This window comes from Carassius carassius, chromosome 45 (assembly GCF_963082965.1).
Source record: "Carassius carassius chromosome 45, fCarCar2.1, whole genome shotgun sequence".
Taxonomy (NCBI): domain Eukaryota; kingdom Metazoa; phylum Chordata; class Actinopteri; order Cypriniformes; family Cyprinidae; genus Carassius; species Carassius carassius.
In genome coordinates this window covers 14,767,180-14,790,232 of record NC_081799.1, presented here as the reverse complement: position 1 = coordinate 14,790,232, position 23,053 = coordinate 14,767,180, and the positions used below count along the sequence as shown (strand labels likewise).

Below are 23,053 nucleotides of genomic sequence, written 5' to 3'. Positions count from 1 at the left end.
ATTACAAAGATTACAAAGAAAATAAACCCTTAATCCGCTGTTTAAGTGAATAAATAGCCTTGACAGCTTTGGAGGTCCACAACTATTGAGTTTGTTATCACTCATCTGACTTTTGTGTGTGTGTAGGTGATGTAGGGTTAGCAGGTTTTCGCAAACAAATCCAGTCCAGTTGCTACTCAAACTAGCCAAAAAAATAGCCCAATCGCATTTCAAGGGGGTTCCCTGGTAAAAAAAAAACTATCCATTGACCCTTGATGTGTTTTAATGCTTCTTTGTTTTACGAAGGTATATAGACAAAAAAATACATGCATAAACCAATGTGCTCTATATATTTAAATTACATATACATTTTGCAAAAATATGTATTTTTGTGGTCATGCCCCATAGGAACTGAGCTGGAATTTGTGTGTGTGGTTTTGGAGACCTGTGGCAAACATGCAACAGCTTACCTCTTCTGGTTCAGGTCCTCACCACTTTATGCTCTGCTCCATTGTTCTTCTCGTCATCTGCCAGCAATTACACTCGTTTATCTCCCTTTCCTCTCTTTCATCTGATCCCAGCTGGGCTGTAGCAGAGGGCGGGAGGTGTGCGTGCGAAGCCCGGGCCGTGGAGCTCCGTTTCGTGTTAGGACAAATGAAGAGCGCAGTCTGTGGAGAGGGTTTGGCAGTGGCCCCTACGTCTGAAAGTCATTGGATGGTGGAATTGTTCCCTCATCTCAGTCTCTCTAGGGCGGTCTTTTCTCCATCCAAGTCTCCCGCTGCCTGGAGAGCAGAAATGAGCTCCACACGCAGACCTGTCACTGTTCATAAAGCACACAGTACATTAAACCCGTTGTGTGTCCCCAACGTTTGGTAACAGCCGACAAACATTTGCCTAACCTCTCTAAGAGCTGTGCTTAACATATCCATGTGGGTGCTTGGGCGAGGTCTCCCAAATCTGTGAACGCTTTTTTTCTGTCATATAGTAGTCCTTAGCTGGAGTAGATGCTATATTTAGTTAGACAAAAACAAGTGTGTGAGGAATGAAAGTACAGCCCATTTACTGTAAATGAAATGTAATAGACTTTAGTGCTGGGCGGTAAACCGGTTCATACCGAAAACCGGTGTATATTTTCGTTACGATGTTAATTTTGAATATACCGTATTTAATTACTCAGAGTTCGGAACGAAAGTTATGCTGCGCCGCGGCCGCGAGACACTGTTTCAGACGGACCCTTTACAATGTTGCACTTCTAAGCAGCGACTGCGAGGCGTGGTGAGGGTAAACTCAGCAGTGCTCTTGTGTTACGTTATAACGCCTGTTTCACACAGTCCGTCTGCAGTGCGTATTAATGGATTTCAGCTGCACGAGGTTCATTAAGACCCGTGGGATTGCTTGTGATAAAGATTTAAATGAAAAATGCACGAGACTGTTTCTGTCTGTGGTGTTTTAATTTAAATGTTTTAACAAGAAAAATAGGCTAATTATTGTGTTTAAATGTTTTGCCGCTTGCTTGAGCAGCTTATTATACACACCTAGAAGTAAAATGCATGAATAATGCGTTGTTTATATTTATTGAGTTTAAACTAATGTCTATATGGAAGATTGTTACTGTTCTGTGATAAAAGACGTACGATGCTGAAAAAAATAAATAAATCAAATATATATATATATAGATATATATAGATATATATATATATATATATATATATATATATATATATATATATATATATATATATATATATAATAATAATTATTATTATTATTATTATTATTATTTATTTATTTATTTATTTTTTGCATGATATGAAATCAAAACAATGAACAAATGTTGTGTTTGTGGACTAAACAGACGCGGATCAGTAGCGGACTGCAAAAGCGGACTGCATATGCACTACAGGCAGATTATGCATAGATGATATCCATTTTATGCCAGTGCTGTCGGGCTAAAATTGTCGCCAAAGGCGGCAACACGAGCAATTTTCTCCAGCACGTTAGCCGCAAGCACGTCTTGGAATATGAACCAGCAGAAAATGCATTGTACACCTGATTATGCATGAAAAAAAGTCATAAACCGGAAAACCGGTATAATTTAAAAAAAAACGGTATATACATTTTTGGTCAAACCGCCCAGCACTAATAGACCTGCATCTCAGCGACAGTGTAAACAGCTAAAAGAAACGGCTAAAACACATCTCTTCCATCTACACTTGACCCTCTAACACTAGCACTGTCTGTTCGATCATCTTGTTCTCTTTTTATTTATTTAAAATGACCCTCTAAAACTAGCATTCTCTAATCTTTTTCTGTTCTATTTGTATGATTTTTATGTATTATTTAAAAATAAAAATAAAGAACCTTGCTTTGTGTAAAATTGTAAAAGGTTTTTTTTTTTTTTACTATTCCATAATTAATTAATTGTTTACATGTTTAATAATCTACACAAAACATGATGAAGTTCAGTCATTTTAGCCCGCATTTTCATTCTGCAACAGTTTTGTGGAAATCATAGAAAAATGCCTGAAATTGGAGGCAAATCGGTGCTCGTTCACACGAGTGACAGTCGCGATCGAAGAAGAACGCTGATGCCCGTGAGATATTTGGGATGCTAAATATCTGGATCTGTTGGCAACTCTCAGTCCTGCAGTGTGACATGTGTTTTGAGATTAATGGTTTATGTGCCACACGTTGTACATATTTACTAATTGTACAGTGGTTGCGCTTGATATCAAACTTCAGCATGTAATATTTCCTCAAAAAAGACATTAATGGAAAAATGGAACTAAATGCAACTTTCTTTTCTCTCTTCCTATGGATTATGTAAGTGCTGTTTCATTTGAAACACTACTTTCCTCTATAAAAGCTTAAAAGATAGAATGACACACTAAAAGTATTTGTCAAAGTTTAGTGGAGGTCCGTCTCTGTCTGTGGTTCTCTCTCAGTGTCAGCTGCGGTGGGATGGCCCATCGTTCTGTTAGCATGCCCAGGGCAGGGCCTCGGGGGTCAGGCAGACTGTTTCTCACGCACCCAGAGCTGTTGAGTCCTGAGCTCCCAGCCGAGGATGTGGCTTCCTGCTGCTCCACCGAGCCTGAGGCGCTACCCTCAAGCATAAACGATACTCTGTGCTGTATGTGTGTTTTGCTGTGTTCAGATGAATGTGTCAGTGTGTTTTTGCAGGAGTGTGTGAACGTTTTGCTTTCCTCTGCATGTAGCTTCTTAAAAAGAGAACTGTCACTGTTTGTTTGTACACTTGGGACAGTTTCTCATTACCATGTTATCATAATCAGTATTTAACAAAAATTGCTCAACAAAACTGCACAAATATGAATATATGAATATATTTTTTGGTATTTATTTATTTATTTATGTGTGTTATGATATTTCTGAAGGATCCATATTCTACACTTTTGTTTTATATCCACCTTAGTCAAAGTTTACACTAGAAATATGATAAATATATTTTAGGTTCAGGGTTTAGGTTTTAATGTTAAAAGGCAAGGCTGCTTTTATTTGATCAAAAATATAGTAAATCAGTAATATTGTGAATTATTTTTACACATTTAAAATGTCAATTGTAGTATATTATTTTCACTAGCTATTACTCCAGTCTTCAGAGTCACATGATCCTTTAGAAATCATTCTAATATGCTGAGTTGCTGCTCAAGAAACACTTCTTATTATCATCAGTGTTAAAAACAGCTTTGCTGCTTAATATTTTTGTGGAAACCATGATACTTTTTTAAACGATTCTTTGATGAATAGAAAGAACAGGATTTATTTGAAATATAGATCTTTTGTAGCATTATAAACGTAAAGCAGATTTCCTCAAGGCCGCTTGACTAGTCAAAACTTGTGAATTGGGTATTTATACAATAGTACTGTTAAATACAGGGCTTCAGACTGCAAATAAAATAGTCACATTTGTGACCAAAAATATTAATTTGCGAGGGAACTTTTTGCTGAGGTCGCCACTGGCGACTAAATTTACATGTTATGACTTAAAAATTTGCCTTTTTTCCAGATCATATCTTTTGTTTTGTTGACGTGATATACCAAGACGATGCACATCAAAGGTTTAGTGGAAAATTGTCTTTCAAACAGTCCTCTCAGTCATCTCTGCCAAGCGCCATCACTGACGGCACACCGCAGCAACTCCAGTTGTGCAGCATAAGAGAGATTGAATATGACATTTATAATCGATATGGCTTTTTGTTATCAAGATTGTTAATCTAAATGCTGTTATATGTTAATGCATGAACTTCATATTATTTTGTAGTGCACTCGCAATAAGCTTCATGCTTTATTTTTTAATAAACAAAGTAGACTATCAGCTTTTAAATTGACAAATTTATAATGAAAATCAAACAGTAAATACGTTTTTGCACTCCTTAATGTAGCGCCTCATTTTAAGCGGCACTTGAACTCATATCTTTCTCTTTACTAGCCTACTATAACATGAATGAACATCAAAAAGTATTTTATAAGATACAGCAACAGTACAGTACAACTGTCTCATGTGATCACTCATTCAGTGTTCAAACTGCGGGAAACATGTAAAGCTTGTCAACAATGCAATGTAGCAATCATTTACCTTAGAATAACCATTCTGCCTCCATATCATCAGTCAGCTAGAACAAATAACTATAAAGAGGAGCCCTTGCTTAATGTATGTGGTTTAATGCATATTCATATTTTTAATTAACCTGTTGTCTAAATTATAGGAGAATGCAAGGAGCTAAAGATAACATTCAACACCTCCTATACTTTAATTGCATGCTACTAATGAGAAAAAAAAACAAAAACAGAATGGATGTGTGAAAGACACATGACAACATTTAGGCCTATAGGATGCATTGTGGAGGAGCCCAAACTACACTCATTGGCCAACTGATGCTGACATTATGGTCCATGACATTGGCACAGATTCTGTGTAATAAAGAATTCTTTGACTGTATATGTTCTCAAGTTGGAAGATAAGTTTAGTTCCCATTTCAAGTGAACCTTAGATTCCAGGACATTTACAAAATGGATTAAAATGCTGATAAAGACATAAAAACATGAGACAAACTCATGACAGTATGACTGAAATGTTAGTGTAAAAAAAAAAAAAAAAAAAAAAAAATTCCAAACACGTCAAACAATTTATTTGGTGACTAGTTTTGTTTCTTTTAGGAGCCAATGGCTTCTTAGTTGATTTTTTTTTTTTTTTTTTGCCTGGAGCCTTGTAAATGTAAACATTTGCTTTTATGATGCTGCATCCACACCAGTATGTGTCAGTATAAAGTTGAAGACCACTGCTGTATCGGCCAGAGAAACAACGCAAACATTTCTCATGACCTCTGTTATTATTATCTAACCTCTGTACATCAGCATAGTTGTGTACCAGCTGTATTGCAGCCATATATCAAACTCTTATGTATTAATTAATTATTTTTGTATTAATTAATTAATTATATATTAGAAAAGCCACAATATGAGCTTAGTAAAGTTAATTTGGCCATTTTAAAGCATTAGCTTGTTGGATTTCCTCTCAGCCACTGATTTCAGGCTTGCATTAGATCATTTTATATAGATTATGCTGTTTAACAGGACAACAATAGCTGTTGACAGAACAAAAGAAAATCATTTTATAAACATGTTAACAAGATGAGTGCTTCCAGAGTCTTAGCACACAACAGGCACTTCTTGTGTAATTATTTTGTCCTCGCTTTGTTTATTTCTATGCTAGAGTCTCAAGGGTCTGTGTGTCTCTTTCTAATGGGCACCAGAACATCTCTCTAATCTTATTTATTTACTGTTTTTCTCTGTCTTTTAGTGTTTTATCCACGGGGTGCAGAGTGAAGTGGAGCGTGTGTGTGTGTGTGTGTTTGTGGGTGGATGTGTGCGTGCACATGCCCTGTCACTAAATATTACCATAGCGATGGCTCTCAGTGCACACCATGAGATAGATCAACAGCTAAAACAGCCCTTGGGCTCGTGTGTGTCCTAAATCTGCTGCTAATTTTTTCCTGGTTTGTCGCTACATCTTCGGTTGATGACCCTAGACTACCTTTCCACATCTTATTTCTGCATTTTGAAAATAGACAGAACAAAAAAACATAGTGTACACCATTTTGTTTTCATTTTTGGACCATGCATACATGCATACTTTTGTGTGTTGGTGTGCAGTTTTAGATATATATTTTACTTTACTACAGTTAATCAGGCTGTGTGAACTGTTCTTACATTTCAGTAATAAAAATCATGGGTAATCAGAACAGATTGGACTGTTTTGTAGGTCATGTAACGTGACAATGGTTTCAGGATAGACATTCTGGATATATAATTAAATGAAGTCATTTGCTAAATAGATATAAATGATGTAATGTAACATTTCTTTCCCCAACAAATTGCACAGTAGCGGAGTGACCCTGCAGTCTGGATTTGTTTTGTTTATCTTTGTTTTACGTGAAGTGGATTGGAGTGTATAATGAGAATAGGCATTATCTGCTGCTGGATTTGTTCACATTGGTCTAGCGGGAGCTTAAAGAGAAGAGAACAATTAGTTTGATTTCATCCAAAGCATTTCTAAAAACTAAGCTGTATAATATGTAAATATTTATAATTGTTAGCTGTATTGATATCACCATCATGAGCACATTAACATATGGCCTTCCTCATTTACATATCAAGACTATTTAGTATTCTGAAATTTACTGTGGGTGGTATTTCACTTGTATTTCATAGGTTAGCCAATCATAACACAAGTCATTATCATATACAAGTGGGTGTACAGTGCAGTTAGTGAAAGCAGTATTATTGTAACAACGCTATCTCACGACCAATTCATACATATTTTACGAGGTGGTTAATTCGTACAAATCTGTACGACCTCACTCGTACGATTTTGTACAATTTGTCTAGACCCCAGTGACGGCTAGGTTTAGGGGCGGAGTTATGTGTAGGTCATTCGTACAAATTCATACGAATTGTGCAACTTGTAAAATACGTACGATTTAGCACAAATCATATGAGTTTGTACGAATGAGGTCATACAAATTCATACAAATTAGCCACGAATTAACGTAAAATATTTATATGATTAGTTAAATTAGTATTGAGATGATGCACTTTAGTTCATTTCTCATCAAATATAAAAATGAACCAACTATATCCACACCCGCAGTGACTCGGCAGATGTGCCTTTTGCTGGGAAATGTTACATCATGCACATTTATTAAAAAAAATGACTTTATTTAAATGTATATACAAGTTTGAGCAAACCTGATAATCATCTTATCCAGTGAGATTTAAGAGTGATCCAAAGAGCATCTTGTGTGGAAGAAGGAAATCTGCCCCTTAGTTCAAAACTGGTCAAGGTTAGAGTCACAAATTTAATGAAAATGTAATAGAAATAGTGTAGAACATTGTGTAGTAGCACACATTAAGTGAACATTATATATGGAAAAGCATCAATATTGTACGGTTATATCAATACATCTGCTGAGAAAGAAAACAGATAGACAGATGGGTTGAAGATGCCAGAAGATTAAATATAGGTGAGAATGGGATATTGCTACGCATGATATGGCTGGCTGAGAAAAAAAAAAAGAAAAAAACACTACAGTAGCAGAATATGGCAGTAAAGTAACTGAATGAATCGTTCAGAGACTTTTGGCCTTATATTTTCTTAGAGGATTGTCAAGCTGGCCTTATATTTTCTTAGAGGATTGTCAAGCTGTCAGAAAAACATAAAGGACAGAAAACTGATTGTGAGACGCATAGAGTGAGGAACGAGAGACTGTAAAGAGAGAGACTGCATATCCTCTGGCTCTCTGGCATGTGCCATCGCCGATGAACACAGCTGAAGCTTATTTGAAGAGCTGGGCTGACATCCTGCCAACACAACGAGAGAGAGAGGCACAAGCAGAAAGCAATGCGAGAGAGAGAGAGAGAGAGAGAGTGAGGTAGAGAGCAGGACAGAAAGAAGCACAAGCAGACAGAGAGATTGAGCTCTGGTGGAGCAGACCAACTGCGTTCAGATCTCAATCCTCTGGCATTCTGCACCGACACCAGACCTCTCGCCCCGTCTGACCTGTATCGCTGCCCCTAGGTGCACTACTCGCTCCAGGCCAACAGCCGACACCATGATTAAGTCCAGCTGGTTCTATGTCAAGTTCAAATATAACGAGAAGGTGAGTCAGTACAGTTGCCTTTTTCTGTTTTAGCTCAATTTTTCCTTGTTCACTCTTCGGTCTGGTGTTCGCAGCCTTCAGTGTGCTAGAAACACGCTGGTGCTGTAATCTTAAACCTGCCATTGATCTGTTGGTAACAGTGATGGTGGTATATTGATAGCTGAGTGCATGTGTGTATGTGTGTGACGGTCTGAAATCCCTCTCATGCATTTTGTAATAGTCATGGCAGGATTTTGAATCATTGAATATTTAATCGAGTTTGACTCTGCCACCAAGGGCCAGGGTTTAAATTTTCATTTAAACACGTTTTGCACTTTTAAGAGCTGCCCTTATGCACCAAATGTGCTGATATGAAAGAGTTTATTTGATATCATTTTTGCTGATATGTTATTCCAGAGGAATCTGCTGCGACTGAGCCAGATGGTAAAATCTGTGCAGATGTGATTTGTCTGTGTATATGTGTCTGAATCAGGTCATGCCCCTGCCCTGTCAGCTGTGTTAAACTTTAATGGAGGCTGATATTCTATTCTTCAGAGAGAAAGTGTTGGTGTTACTTTGTGAAAAATGAGACGTGAACCCGGTTTGGATGTTTAGTCAATTACCTAAACGGTCAATGTGAAAGACATCCGTCCATCTGTCATTCTGTAGTTGGATTGTTGCTCATAAAATCTCTTAGATTGCAAAACCTTATCAAAGGTCACATGTACATCGGATCAGCACTGTGAAATATGAACTTGATCACATTACACTGTACTGAAGGTCAAACTGGGATGATGGTACCTAATGGTTCGGGATCTCAGTTGTCTACACAAAGGTTAAAGGGTTAATTCTGATGTAGGGCAACTTAGAAGCTGGAGAACTGGGATAGTTAATCACTTACCTTTCTGATTGATTAAGGGGGAAATTAATTTGTGCTTTATTTGCTGTAAATGTAGATTGTCAAGAATAAATACTCTAAATTAACTACCATAATTTATGTATTTACTTATGTATTCTGTACCGTTCACCTTTAGATGGAAATATTTGATAAAAATATGTAATGATTCGCTCAACTCGGAGTGCGATAGGATTTATGATACTGATTTCCCAATCTAGTTTTTTCACGTATTTAATCATAAGAAAAATATGAAAAAAAATGTTTTTCGATTATTTAACGTCTCCCTGAATCATCACATTCATATCGATTTTAAAACAGTTTGGGGTGCATTGTTATATCCCTAGTTTACATGTTGGCATATTTAAGATTGTTTATAATATTGTTTGTATTATCACCTTGCTTTCTAAATATCAGTATAAAAAATTCAAACATCAAACGTTATATATAGAGCATATTAAACGCAACTAAATTTGACACATTGTGCTTTACAATAATAATAATATTAATAAACAATATTAATTAACCACTATTACTTGTCTTTGGATTTTCGGTAGCACTTTATTTTACAGTCCTGTTCCTCATGTACATACTATGTATTTATTATAGTAATTACAATAACTATGTAATAACTAGGTACTAACCCTGAACCTAACCCTACCCCGTGTAGTTACCCTGTATTACCAGAACTTTCTTAGATAAATACACTTTAAGTACATGTAAGTAAATGTACTGTAAAATAAAGTGCAACCGGATTTTCTTTACTGTTAAATGTAGTTCAGAGGTGTGGTATTTGTATTAAATTATTGCCGAATAAATAATTATTTTAGGTTTGTTAGGTTGATAGATTCTTTTCTTGTAAACAAACTTGTAAATAACTCCAACTCTTTTATGGTAGTTTGCAAGTAGGTTGATTTTATATGGGTGGCTGTATCTGTCTAACATCAGAGAGCTGTGAAACGTGCGATCTGTAATTCCGTCAGAGAAAAATACTCTATGTGTGCCGTCTGTTTTATTTGACAGTGTGTCAGCCCCAGATTACTCTGTTCAAGACCCTGTCATTTACACAGGACTTCCATTTTATGTGAAGCCTGTCTCTCTCTCTTTCTCCAGCTCTTGTCTTTTCTGTGCTCCTCTCATTCTAATGCCCAAGTGTGCTTATGTGACACGTGAACTGCTATAATTTAACACGGCACATAACAGAGCTCATAACTCAGTGTGTGTGAGCTGTAGACAGAAGGGGAGAGAGAGGGTTTGAAATGAAAGAGAGAAGGGGTTCATACTCTGGACAGGAGAGCGTATGAGGGATGGGAACCATGACAACCGCCTGACTGCTCTGCTCCCTGGTGTGTGAAAGTAGAGATTGAGAGAACACTTTTGATTCAGGCCATGAAACGTGCGCAAAGGGGTGAAGTGTAAAAATATTCTCTTCACAGCTGATTAACAGAGCAATGGATGAGGACTGAGAGAGATGGACTGAGAAATGTGGTTAACGGACCAGTTGTACGGTGCTTCCAAGTGTTGAAACTTCTCCGAAATGTCTCATCTTTTGGTTTTCAGAAAATTGTCTACATAAAAAATTGCTGAGATAAAAAAAGCACATGTTACACTAGAGGAGAGCCGGGTTATAATAGCTTTGTATTTTAATTTTAAAATTAATTAATTTATTTTAATAAAAATTAATTTTATTTTCAAATTTGTCTTTTCAGTTTTCAGAAATTTTCACACTTCACACGATCATAGTTTTTCTCGTTTTATACATATATATATATATATATATATATATACTAAAGTAAAAACTGGGGGTATAATTCCAAACTTTGTTATCAGTGTTAAATTTCTCAGATTAATCTACAGTAGTTTTTAGGCAGGTGGGATGTAAAAGTTTTATGATGTACCATGTGGTAAAACTACAATTAATTGGTCATTTTTTTAATGTTATGTTTAATTTATTTTTTTGTCACTCACCAATATTTTATTTACCGTATTTATATTTTGGTTAATAATAACAGCATTTCTTTTTTGTTTTCTTTTTTGTTTGTTTGTTTTATCCAAAACACCAAAACCAAAATAAAGTTTGTTTGTTTTTAATAAATGTAAATAATAATAAACCATTAAATTGTATAATGTTTAAGTTCAATTAAGTTAAATTTTATTTGTATAGTGCTTTCTATGATACAAATCATTGCAAAGCAACTTTACAGAAAATTATTGTTTCTATAATATTTAGTAGTAGCTTATCAGTGGTGACTCAGTTTATGTACATATTTACGAACACTATTAACAGCAATTATTATATGATGCAATCACACTTGTAGCAATATTTGTTAGTTCAGTATGTTGTTTCAGGGTTAGCATCATCTGAGGTCCTCTGAGGGTCAGCATCATCTCTTCTCGGGTGTTCTGGATCCAGACTGGAGCTTGTGTAAATTCTAGTTTACCTGTGGCAAAACAGAGAAACAAACAGAGACATAATCAGCATAGCTGTAAAATTAATTAGTTTAACCCAAGCTAAAGAATAATAATGCATATTTGATCAAATATAACTGCAGTACAAGATTATGAAATGCATTATTTGAATGCTTGGTGAAAGAAATGTGTCTTTAATCTAGATTTAAACAGAGAGAGTGTGTCTGAACCCTGAACATTATCAGGAATGCTATTCCAGAGTTTGGGAGACAATTGTGAAAAAGCTCTACCTCCTTTAGTGGAGTTTGCTATCCTAGTTACTACCAAAAGTCCAGAGTTTAAATTGCACATTAGATATTTTTATATCAACTTTTAAAGGTGCAGTATGTTATATTGATTGATATTAGTTGAAGTGGGTACTGCAGTGTAAATTCAAAAGATTGGAGCAAGTAATTTCTCCTTTATACTCAATACTCACTCAGGTTGCCAGATTTAGGACTTGCAACAGGAACGAGTGCAACTGACTGTGAAAGGCATCGAGCCTTAGACTGTAAGTGTGTTAGTTGACATATCTGTGTATTAATATGCCTGAGGCTTTTTAGGTCAGGTAGAATCTGCAATGTCTGACACAGTTAACTGGTAACTTGGTGTGTCAAAATCCTATTGGGTAATTTGGCAGTGGGTGGAATCACACAAACTGAAACAAAAACAGACATTCTGACAATGAATGCACATTTCAAAGTGGGATACTTGGCTGTAGCAATGTTTTTTAGGAGAATCACGTATTTTAACACGTCAATGTCAAATATTTTTCTAAAAATATCCTATCTGCTATCATAATATGGTATTTCTATGGTTTAGTACATTCAAAAAATGATATACAGCACCTTAAAGTATGGAGCTAATCTCTACAGGAAGACTAATCCTGGAGTAGGCTTGGACACCTCTTTGTTACACCATCTTGTGTGAGTATGGATGTACTCCATAACCCTTTCACTGCTGTCTAGATCAAAGAGGTTCAACCGACGGCAGTCGTCCAAGCATTGTTCTAAAAGCAGAGTAACTCTAGAGCCGAAGTTTCAGCCCTGTTGACCAGAAGACCACTGATTTACCCCCTTCTGACATGTGTGGGCTAAAGACAGTCAGACTCTGCGAAAGAGAGGACTAGAACAATCCACTCTCCTTTGAACAAGTATAAAAACAAACAGGGAAAATAAGATATTGGGAATTTCTCATGGGTTGTGCACTGCACTGTGTTTTGGTTTACTTGCATCAGAATGTTTTTGTTGTTATAGTTGCGGGCTGGAAAAGGTTGAATTGTAAACGGCGCTCGCAGAGAAGCATGCAGAGATAATTTTAGTGATTATGGGCTGCTTTTATTCTACCCCAACTCTATGAACAGTTCATTGCTTTGCTGTTGATGGAAGCCATGTTAGGCTGGTTTAATCAAGATGGGTGGTCTGCTTCTAATGGTCATGCTTTCTGTCCGGGTGGTTACTTGAATAGGAACCACCCTGTGTGTACATATTTCCAATAGAGCTACAAAACCTTATTTGCATTGATAAATAAAACTGACAAATAAAAATAAAATAGTACTAAAACTCTTAGTATAATTTCCTCTTTATAAAACTATGCAAATGCCACAAATTTGTAGAGTCTAAACTAGAGACACTATAAAGAGGTATAAACTGGCTTACAGGTTTCCTAACACTTTTCAACTGAAGCTAAACATTGGATTTGAGGCCCATTGTGATTAATTAATCAACTCTGTTGGGTTCTTGCAGTGGATATATGAAAAATTCCCCAAATTACAGATGTTTCAGAGCTTTTTAAACAGCCTGCAACTTTCAGTAAAAAAAGACTGAGCAAAAAGCTTCCAAGGAGTCGGTATGAAATTAAAATTCTGCCTATATATTTTCTAAATGCATGTTTCTTATCTAATTTGTAAACTTTCATTCGTGCATGTTCAATTTTTTTATTTGACCTTATTGTTTTTGATTAAATGATCTATTTGCCCATATTTTTAACCCTCTGGAGTCTAAGGGTATTTTTGGGGCCTGGAGAAGTTTTGTCATGCCCTGACATTTGTGCTTTTTTCAGTTTCTTATAAATATCTAAATGGGTAAAGTCTAATCTCACTGTAATCAGCACAAACTGGGCTATAATAATATGTGAGTAGCATGTATGTACATGATTGTATTTTTGAGAAAAAAAAAATTATGCGTGGTTAGTGAAAAAGTAAAAATGTTAAATCACTTGAATAAGGCAATAAAACACATAAAGAACATTGGTTCCCGGGATTTTTGAGAACTGGAGCTTGTAGCCTAGAATTTTTCTTTCTAAATGATGTGAAAATCATATTGTTTACTCACTTACAGAAAACAATATATTGATTTAAATTTTCTAAGACACTTTTTGTTGGTAAAAGTCATATGCGAGTAGGCGTCAACTATCATGAATATCATTGTGATATACATTATATCTTCATTAGATGTTTGACTAAGGCTAATGTAGGGCCCAGTGATCTCTAGAACTACTTTGAGAGTCACTTAATGAGCATTTTACAGTTTCTTTTGAGAAAAACTATTGTTGTATCACATACAATCAGAACCTTAAAGATCTTCAGAGCAACCCGTCAAAATAAAAGTTTGGTTAACTCGAAGAAATTGTGACAAATATATTACTTAATTTGACATACACATTATTTGTTAAGGAATATTTACCAGAAAAGAAAATATAAAAAAATATAAACAGACAAACTACAGTATTTCTGAAAAAGATAAATAAATAAAATAATTATCAATTAAACCAATTAATTAGAGATGCTTTTGATTAGTACAATTTAATGAAACCTTTAAAATTGAATCCAAAAAAATAATGGGAAACTCAGTATTTGGTAAAATAATAACATTTGAGAGAAAACAAAAAAACACATTTCATAGGGCCTTAACCCTTTCACGCATAGTGGTCACTACAGTGGACAGCTATTAAAAAAGCATTTTCTTGAATTTGCACGGGTTTTTATGGCAAAGTTGCACATCAATCTCTTCATTGGACCCTGGTGCATCATCCTATAAATTGCAACCAAGTGGCAAGCCTTTGTGTTTCAATTTTTTCCCCCTCCAAACCAAGATGGCCAAGGGTCAGTCAGACATGTCAAGTTGCTCCAGAATATCCACCCATTCCTTCTATCCTAGGAGACTCTTGTAGGTAAAAAAATATTGCAGCATAAAGCAATATCTAATGAGTCATATCACAGTAAAATTTCCAAGTTTTGATTTTAGATTGAGAGAAAACTCTGATTAATCACATGTCCACTGTAGTGGACGTCATGCATGCAATGGCTATATTTCAGCTACAATTCATAATTATAATGTGAATATTGTTTTTGAAATTTAAAACTTAAAAACTTAATATGCATTGACTTTTTCTACTGTAAATAAATGTATTTGTATTATTAGAATGTAATTTTCATTGACATCGAAAAAAGTCATGTGATTACATAATGTATGACACTTGTAATGCATTACTTTACTTGTTAGATCAAAAAGTAATCTGATTTTATAATGCATGTTATTGTAATGCGTTTTTTTACTAATAACATCAAAAAGTAATCTGATTTTATAATGCATGTTATTGTAATGCGTTTTTTTACTAATAACATCAAAAAGTAATCTGATTACGTAATGCATGTTACTTTTAATGCGTTTCTTTACTCATAACATCAAAAAGTAATCTGATTACATAATGCATGTTAATTGTAATGCGTTTCCTTTCTCATAACATTAAAAAGTAATCTGACTATGTAATGTGCATTATTGTAATGCGTTTTTTTACTCATAACATCAAAAAGTAATCTGATTACGTAATGCATGTTACTTGTAATGCGTTTCTTTACTCGTTACATCAAAAAGTAAGCTTATTAGGTAATGCACATTACTTGTAGTTAATTACTTGTTAGATCAAAAAGTAATCTGATTAGGTAATGCATGTTACTTGTAACACATTACTTTACTTGTAACATCAAAAAAGTAATCTGAATGGGTTATGCATGTTACTTGTAATGCGTTACCCCCAACACTGATCATTTCAGATGAGATTGAAAAAACGTATCGCTAGGTTTTCTCAGAGGAGGGCTATGATAGAAATGTGCATGTCCATCTTGAACATAATCATAATTATCAGCTAATAAGGGTAAATCTCCATACTCTGGTGCACTGGAGGCTCCCTGAGTGGTTTCCACAGTTGTACCTTGACAGGCTGTAGAAAATTCTGATGGAATCACGTCCTCATGTTCTGATATCATAGATACGCGAAGTGCAACTTGTATGAAGTTGTATGAAGCCATTGCAATATTTTGCATTCATATTTTTTGCATATATTTTATCGTTTTCACATTATTTTATATAATTGCATTGATTAGTTTGTTAAATTCACATACTTTATCTGTTTGATTATTGTCTTATATTTAATACAGTATATCTTCAGTTTAAACCAACCGCATGCTGTCCACTCAAGTGGACATCTGAAGATCTCTTTGAAAAATTTGTAAAAAAAAATAAAATAAAAATCTATTCTTGTTTTTCATGCCCTAAGAGCAATAAAAACACATAGGAAAAAAATCCTGACTGAGGTTATCATAATTCATGCGTGAAAGGGTTAAAATGTCATTTTGTTAGGCTTTTAATAAACTGCTGTTAAATTATATAAGTTTCATGATTTCAATTAATTATGAAAATGTTTTTTTTTATTAATAAAAATGCATTTAACCATTAGAAAAGGTGAAAAAAACGGAATTTGGAAATAAATAAAACAGAATAATAATAATAAAAAAACAAAACAGATTTCATAGGGGGCCTACTAATGTACCTGTGCTTGTCAAATTCACTGGCACAGAAAAAAATTACAAAAACAAACTCTCTCTTTTTATGAAACATACTGTATCCAATGCCCAGTTCCTGGCTTCTTTATTTATAGTACTTTTAGATTAAAATTTGGTTTTTGAAGTTTGGTGCTTCTTTATTCTGAGCTTATCAAACTAATTTTTGCAATTGATAAAACCTAATCTTTAATCTTTAGCTGGCCTCTTTGTCATGCTGACTTCAGGTCCGTCTTTATAGTTGAGCTCTTTGTTCTAGTAGTAATGTTTCTTTTGTTGAAGATAACATTCTGTAACTCTTTAGGAAAGTTGGTGTCAGATGAAGAGATGAAGGGAGAGTTGAACAGAGACAGAGAGAGTTTGTATCAAAGAGAAGCAGCCATCTGTGTGAGTGAGCAGCAAACAGCTGGTCGAGAGGATGCAAGATGTCTGTACCAAGACTGACAAGATGGGGGATGACAGGAAACAGATTTCCTCCTGCTTTTTCCCCACTCTCCGAGCTAGGCAAGCGGGCAGCCCGTGTGCTGTGAGGCCTCCCCAGCTTCCAGATGCTGCTGTCCTCCTGTGTGTGTGTGTGTGTGTGTGTGTTTAGATTTTAGAAAAATGACATACTTTCACCCACCCATCCACTGAAACACACACTCATTTACATTATCATCACTTCATGTTTACGTCTTCAGAATGTTTGCATATTTTATATATTGTGCTGTCATGCACATGCTTTTCATTTTCCACTTTCTTAGACTAGTTTCAGAAATTATAGACCTTAGTTTTGGATTTCAGACACTTACTTTCAGATTTCATCATTGAAGAGAATCACACTGACCCTACAAGCAGTTGTTACGAATCAGAATCATTTTAGGGAATCAGTTCACTACAGCGATTCTGTTTGTTTCCAGTGGTTTTCACTAGCCATGTTGTTCAGTTTGACTGAATCATTGAAAAGAGGTATTAACATCTTGGTTAGTTTGACTATAAAGAATCTAGTCATTCTGACATGCACTTCTGGCTGTGTCTCAAAACCTAGTGTGCTGCCTATCTTGAAAGCATAGTAGCACATTAAAGGCCCCAAAAATGCTTTCTATAATAATATAGGCAAAGCAGCTTGAATCTACCTGAGACCAGCAAAGAAGTCTTTTCCCCTATGGGAGCACTGCTGCTTTTATTATTTCCCTCTCCCCTTCATTCTTCCCCTTCATCTCTTTTTCCCCCTCTTCTCTCAATCTCATTGTGATGAGAGAAAGATGCCTGGCAGCTGCTGAGGCAATGAAAGGTCACCCTGTCGTTGCAGCAACACGATAGCGAATGGGAGAAGCTGTCATCTCTCCGGCACTTTGATTGACAGGCTGCCTGGGTGACTTAAACTCTGTGGAGAAAAGACCTGACAAGGCAGAGCTGTCACTTTATTTTGCCCTCAGAGCCTGTGTTGTGTGTGTGGATAAATGAGAAAAGAGGTAAATTAAGAGGGAAAATTAAACGAGATGGACAGAAGAGAATATGGAGAAAAGAAAATGGAGAAGGATTCATTTTAAACAATTTTGACCTTAGAAATTGCTAGTAAATTTCAAAATTACATTTAATTGAATGTTATTTTTTAAGTAGAAAGACTGAAATAGTATATATATGTATGTATGTATATATTCGATTCGAGGAGCCTGATTCGACTACCAATCTCACAGTTGAATATTCGCGGGCTGTTATGATTGTGCCATTCTGACTATGTGAGCGCTCAAATGTGTGATTTCACATAGAACTTGCAGTTTTCTCCCAATAAGTTAATATGCAGCCTATTATGATAAAGCCATGAATAAGAATCTGAAAAGAAAGAAGCTTCAAATAAATATTTTAAAGTGCGTGAATAAATCCAACCACCCCTATAGATTTATGTTTTTGAGTCATGCGCTTCATTGTAGTACTACGGTGATATCTCTTCAGCGCACAGCGCGAGCAGGTCAAACTACAATGCAGAATATTAATAACTATGACTGGACTGTCACATCCATACCATTATAATGAGAAGACCATTATAATAAAACGCTGTGAATTTTTAGAGTTTGGCTGCTGTGTTTCTGCACATTGTTTTGTGAAGAACACGTCCACAAAAGGAGTTCGCATTCAGAGCCGTGAACACACGTTCATTTGCATTCGGCCTCTTTTTGCAGATAGCCTGTAAGTCCTAATATAAACGTTATGTTGTATAAATAACGAAGCGTATTCTACATGAAATTATGAGTTTAATCCCATTGATTAAAAACGTGCTATCAAATTCATCACTCTGCTGGTCATCTTCAGCGCGCGCAGCTCAAAACAGTGCAAATGCAGAACATTAATAACTACTGTCATATAGGCTAACTTTATAATAAGAGCACTATTGTAAAAATTGTGAATTGTTAGGGTTTCGCTGACGTTTAGTGTTAACTATCTTTTAATCAAAACATGAAAACATTATTTATCCCGTTTGTATCTGTGAAGCATTTGTTACACATTTTCCCTGTATGTTAACATCAGTAATTATGTTAGTCGAATGTCTGACTTGACTCAATGTATTTTGCCCCGCCCCCAAACATAGGATTCGACTATTAGTCGAATATCAGCAAGATTCGAAAATTCAGATTTGACTATGAAATTCCTTAGTCGGGGATACCCCTAATATATATATAGAATTTAAATTAAATTAAATTTATGCATTTAGCAGACGCTTTTATCCAAAGCGACTTACATTGCATTCAGGCTAACAATTTTCTCCTAACGTGTTCCCTGGGAATCGAATCCTCAACCTTGTGCTTGCTAACGCAATGCTCTACCACTTAAGCTATAGGAACACAAATACAGGAATATATATATATATATATATATATATATTTTTTTTCATTTGCTGTAAAATACAATAATGGTGTCTGGTCCATTGTATTTTCCGATTTCATAAACTTTTCCATGGTAAAAGATGTTAACTTTTGCCTGCAGTTTTAACAGTCACCTATTATGCCCCTTATTAAAAGATGTAATATTGGTCTTGGGTGTCCCCAGAATGTGTCTGTGAAGTTTTAGCCCAAAATAATTAGTTGATTAATTCAGTTGATTAATGTGTTTTGTTTCAATAATAATAAACAGAGATCTTTTCTTCACATCAAATTGTAGATCACTTTGGATCACTGTTTGAGAAGAACTGGACAACACTAATGTCTCTACTGACTGCCTCATACATGCATTGACTTCACAGACGAAAGCAAACTTTTCTTGTGTGTGAGCACTTGGAAGAACTTAAGGGTGTCAGTCTTCATAGTCTACATGTTTTATTAATTATAGGAGCTGAAAGACCCACAGTCTCCCTGTGATCATTAATGCATGCACCAGATAACGTATTTACATGTCCTCATAAATTATTCATGGCCAGAGAGGAAGAGTAAGAAGAGTCCGGTGTTTTGAGAAGGAACTTCTGCCCACAGGCTCTTGTTCTGTGTGTGTGTGTGTGTGTGTGTGTGAATACAGAACCTGCTATAATGTTGTGCATGGCTTACTCTTTCAGAATAGCGGATGCTGATTTCATGTTTTAGTCTAGAAGGTTTTTGCTGAATAAAATTATCCATATTATTTTCACTTAATGTTTCTATCCCATCTATAAATCTGAAGGTGGATGTAGCTTTAATAATGCATGTGCTGTCTTAATCTTCTCTCTTTCTGTTTAATTCTTGGGTTGAGCTTAATCGTCTGTAAGATCAGAGTTTTCTTCAGTTTGTTGGCAGTGTTCAGTCTTTTCTTTGTTAGTACATTGTGTATTGGGTCCTATAGGTCAATAGTGCAGACCCCCACTTCCAAAATTAGTAATTAGAAATCCTTTAGTTATAATTTAATTAATCACTATGGCTATAAACCAGGGGTCTCAAACTCGCTGCCCGGGATCAAGGGATGATATTTTGTGGCCCCTGGCTTGACATCAAAGTTTAGTGTTAGTGCGGCCTGCGAGTTATTCTGAAACGCACCTTTTTGCTGAGTCGTTGCGTATGCCGCGCTCACTTCAGTTTTGTTTTATTTTGCACTTGCACTGCAGTAGAGCCTTTTCAAAAAGTAAAACAAGAAACATGGTGATGGTAGTGATGTATAGATTACACATTTCACCTTTAATTGAGGAATGTTTAATTAATCTGTTAAACTAATATGCTTACTTGCAAATGTAAATAATATGCAAAAAAACAAAAACAATTGTATGACATAGATTTTTTTTCCATTCTTGTATGTTGTCTTACTGCATACTCCAACTGTGCCTCTTATGAAGTATGTACCTTTGGCTTATGTTCACTACGGCTTCATTTATTTGCTCAAAAATGCAGTAAAAATGTTATATTGTGGAATAATATTACAATTTAAAATAGTTGTTTTCTATTTGAATATATTTTAAAATGTAATTAATTCCTGTGATGCAAACCTGTATTTTCATGATCATTACTCCAGTCTTCAGTGCCACATGATCCTTCAGAAATCATTCTAATATACTGATTGAAAACTTGAAGCTTAATATTTTTTGTGGAAACTTTGAATCCATTCTGTGATGAAAAGAAAGTTCAAATGAACCACATTTAATTAAAAAAATTATATTTTGTCACATTATACGTGTATTTACTCTCAATCAATTTTAATGCATCATTGCTGAATGAAAGTATTAATTTCTTTGAAAAGAAAAAAATCTTGCTGACTCCAAACTTTTAATGCTACTGCATATAAATTTGTTTGTATGTGAGAAATGAGTATGTTGGTGTGTGAGTAGCTGTCTGTGTTGTCATGGAAGTAAAGCTTTGAAGTTTTGAATGCTAAGAAACCTGGAGAGCTGATCTGCATTACTGTGGAGCAGATGACCAAGCATCTGTCTGTGATATAGCCAACTTACTCTGAGGTGCTGTGCAGTTTTCTGTGTTTGTACATCGCATCCGTTCTGCATTTGTGTTTGTTTTGACATGTAACGGTGTGAGCTCCCATCTCTCTCTCTCTCTCTCTCTCTCTCTCTCTCTCTCTCTTATCACACACTCCAGCAACACAGAGCAAAACAAAGGAAATGCTTTGCGTGATGCCGGTCCTTGATTGACGCTCAGTGTAAGCGGACCCCTCCTCCTGCGGGGAATTATCTGCCAAGGCGCCCACGCTGCTCTGGTTTTAATAATAATTATCTAAAATCGCACCAATTAGCCTGCAGCTATACAAGGACCGGGGGGGGGGGGGGGATGGGGGGGGGGGGGGGGGGGGAGAAAAGGAAGCAGAGAAGAAGAATAAGGACTGTAGGGTTGAACCGCGTGTCTGTATATTCATTTGATATCACTAATGAATCTAGAATGAATCCTTGTGTGGTTTAAAAGCCTTTGATTTGTAATATCCCAGTAAGTTTCTAAGCTTTACAGTGGAAATGAAGCAGTCAGTCAAGTTTGCATTATTTAGGAAAATGACTTCAATTTTAATAATAATAATAAAAAAAAAAAAAATATATATATATATATATATATATATAACAAACATGATTAATGTAACCATTTTAAAGAAAAAAGGTTGTTTTGTTATAGCTTTTGGAGCACGGGCACCGTCATCTTGCAGTACCACTGCGTGTGACGTCACAGGGTTGGTTCGCTCTGCTGGCCAGTACAGTAATAAAAGCATTTCTTTACATTTTGAACACACACCTGTTTTGAAATGGAGGAAGGTGACCTTGAAAGCACTGTTAAGTCTATAATAAGTACAATTGCCTATGCATTAGAGCATACGTCAGTGAGGCCTAGCATTAGGACCTATTAGGGCTTGAAGAAGTCATGAACCTGCTGGTTTAGGGTAAAGTGTGGATTTGCTGATGAAGGCGAAAAAGAAAGCTCAGTTTGGTAGCCTACTCACGTGCTGTCCAAGCCGAGCTGTGGCTTTGTGTTTGTGTGTGTGTGTGTGTGTGTGTGTGGTGCTGCCGCCAGCGCAGACAGAAATTATCACATCACATGAGTAATGCATTTAAATCTCTTTCAGAAAAGGTCTATCTTAAATGTAAGTACTGCATTGAAATCTATTCCGTGCTGTTTCATGCTTGAATGGCTTAAAACACTTTAATATTTTTTAACTGACACGACTTAAAACACGTGAGAATGATAAACTTTGAGGAAGCAGCACTGGTCCGATTGTTCTGATAGGTGATTGGTTAAACACTACGTCTAGTTAACAGCAGGAAATCTAATTGTATTCGCTGATTAAAATAAAATATGATGCATACAACTGGTGAACCAGTCAATGTAATGCATACGTTTTAATGGTCTGACATTACAATAAAATGCGACATGAATGATACATCACGTTGTTTGGGATACCACATTCAAAACATAGCATATAGACAGTTTGATGTTAAATATTAATCCACAATATGGTGAAAACCAAATTATTTGTGTGTTAAAATAACATTTGTGTGTTCAAAATGTAAAGAAATGCTTATATGACTGTACTGGCCATCGCGATGATATTACACGCGGTCGTACTGCAAGATGGCGGTGCCCTTGCTCCAAAAGCTATGACAAAACAACCTTTTTTTTCTTTAAAATGGTTACATTGATCATGTTTGTTATTCAATCATGTTTTTTAATCAAAGTGGAAATCACTTTACTAAATAATGTTAACTTAACTGACTGCTTCACTTCCACTTTAAAGGGACAGTTCACTAAAAAATAATAATTCTGTCATCATTTATTCACTGTCCACTTTTTTTCTTTTGAAGTTGAACAC

The 23,053-nt window shown here is 35.6% G+C and overlaps 1 protein-coding gene across 4 annotated transcripts in view; it reads left to right on the top strand.

Moving 5' to 3' along the window:
• auts2a (activator of transcription and developmental regulator AUTS2 a) overlaps positions 1-23,053 on the top strand; it is a 395,578-nt gene that overhangs the window by 116,685 nt on the left and 255,840 nt on the right. Inside the window, exon 1 of one of the 4 annotated variants that reach the window (XM_059539307.1) lies at positions 7,976-8,156. The exons of the other annotated variants lie outside the window; for them this stretch is intronic. Coding sequence (XP_059395290.1) covers positions 8,109-8,156 — 48 coding nt within the window. The 5' untranslated portion in view covers positions 7,976-8,108. Of the gene's footprint in view, positions 1-7,975; positions 8,157-23,053 lie in introns of those variants that run through there. 4 annotated transcript variants of the gene reach the window in all.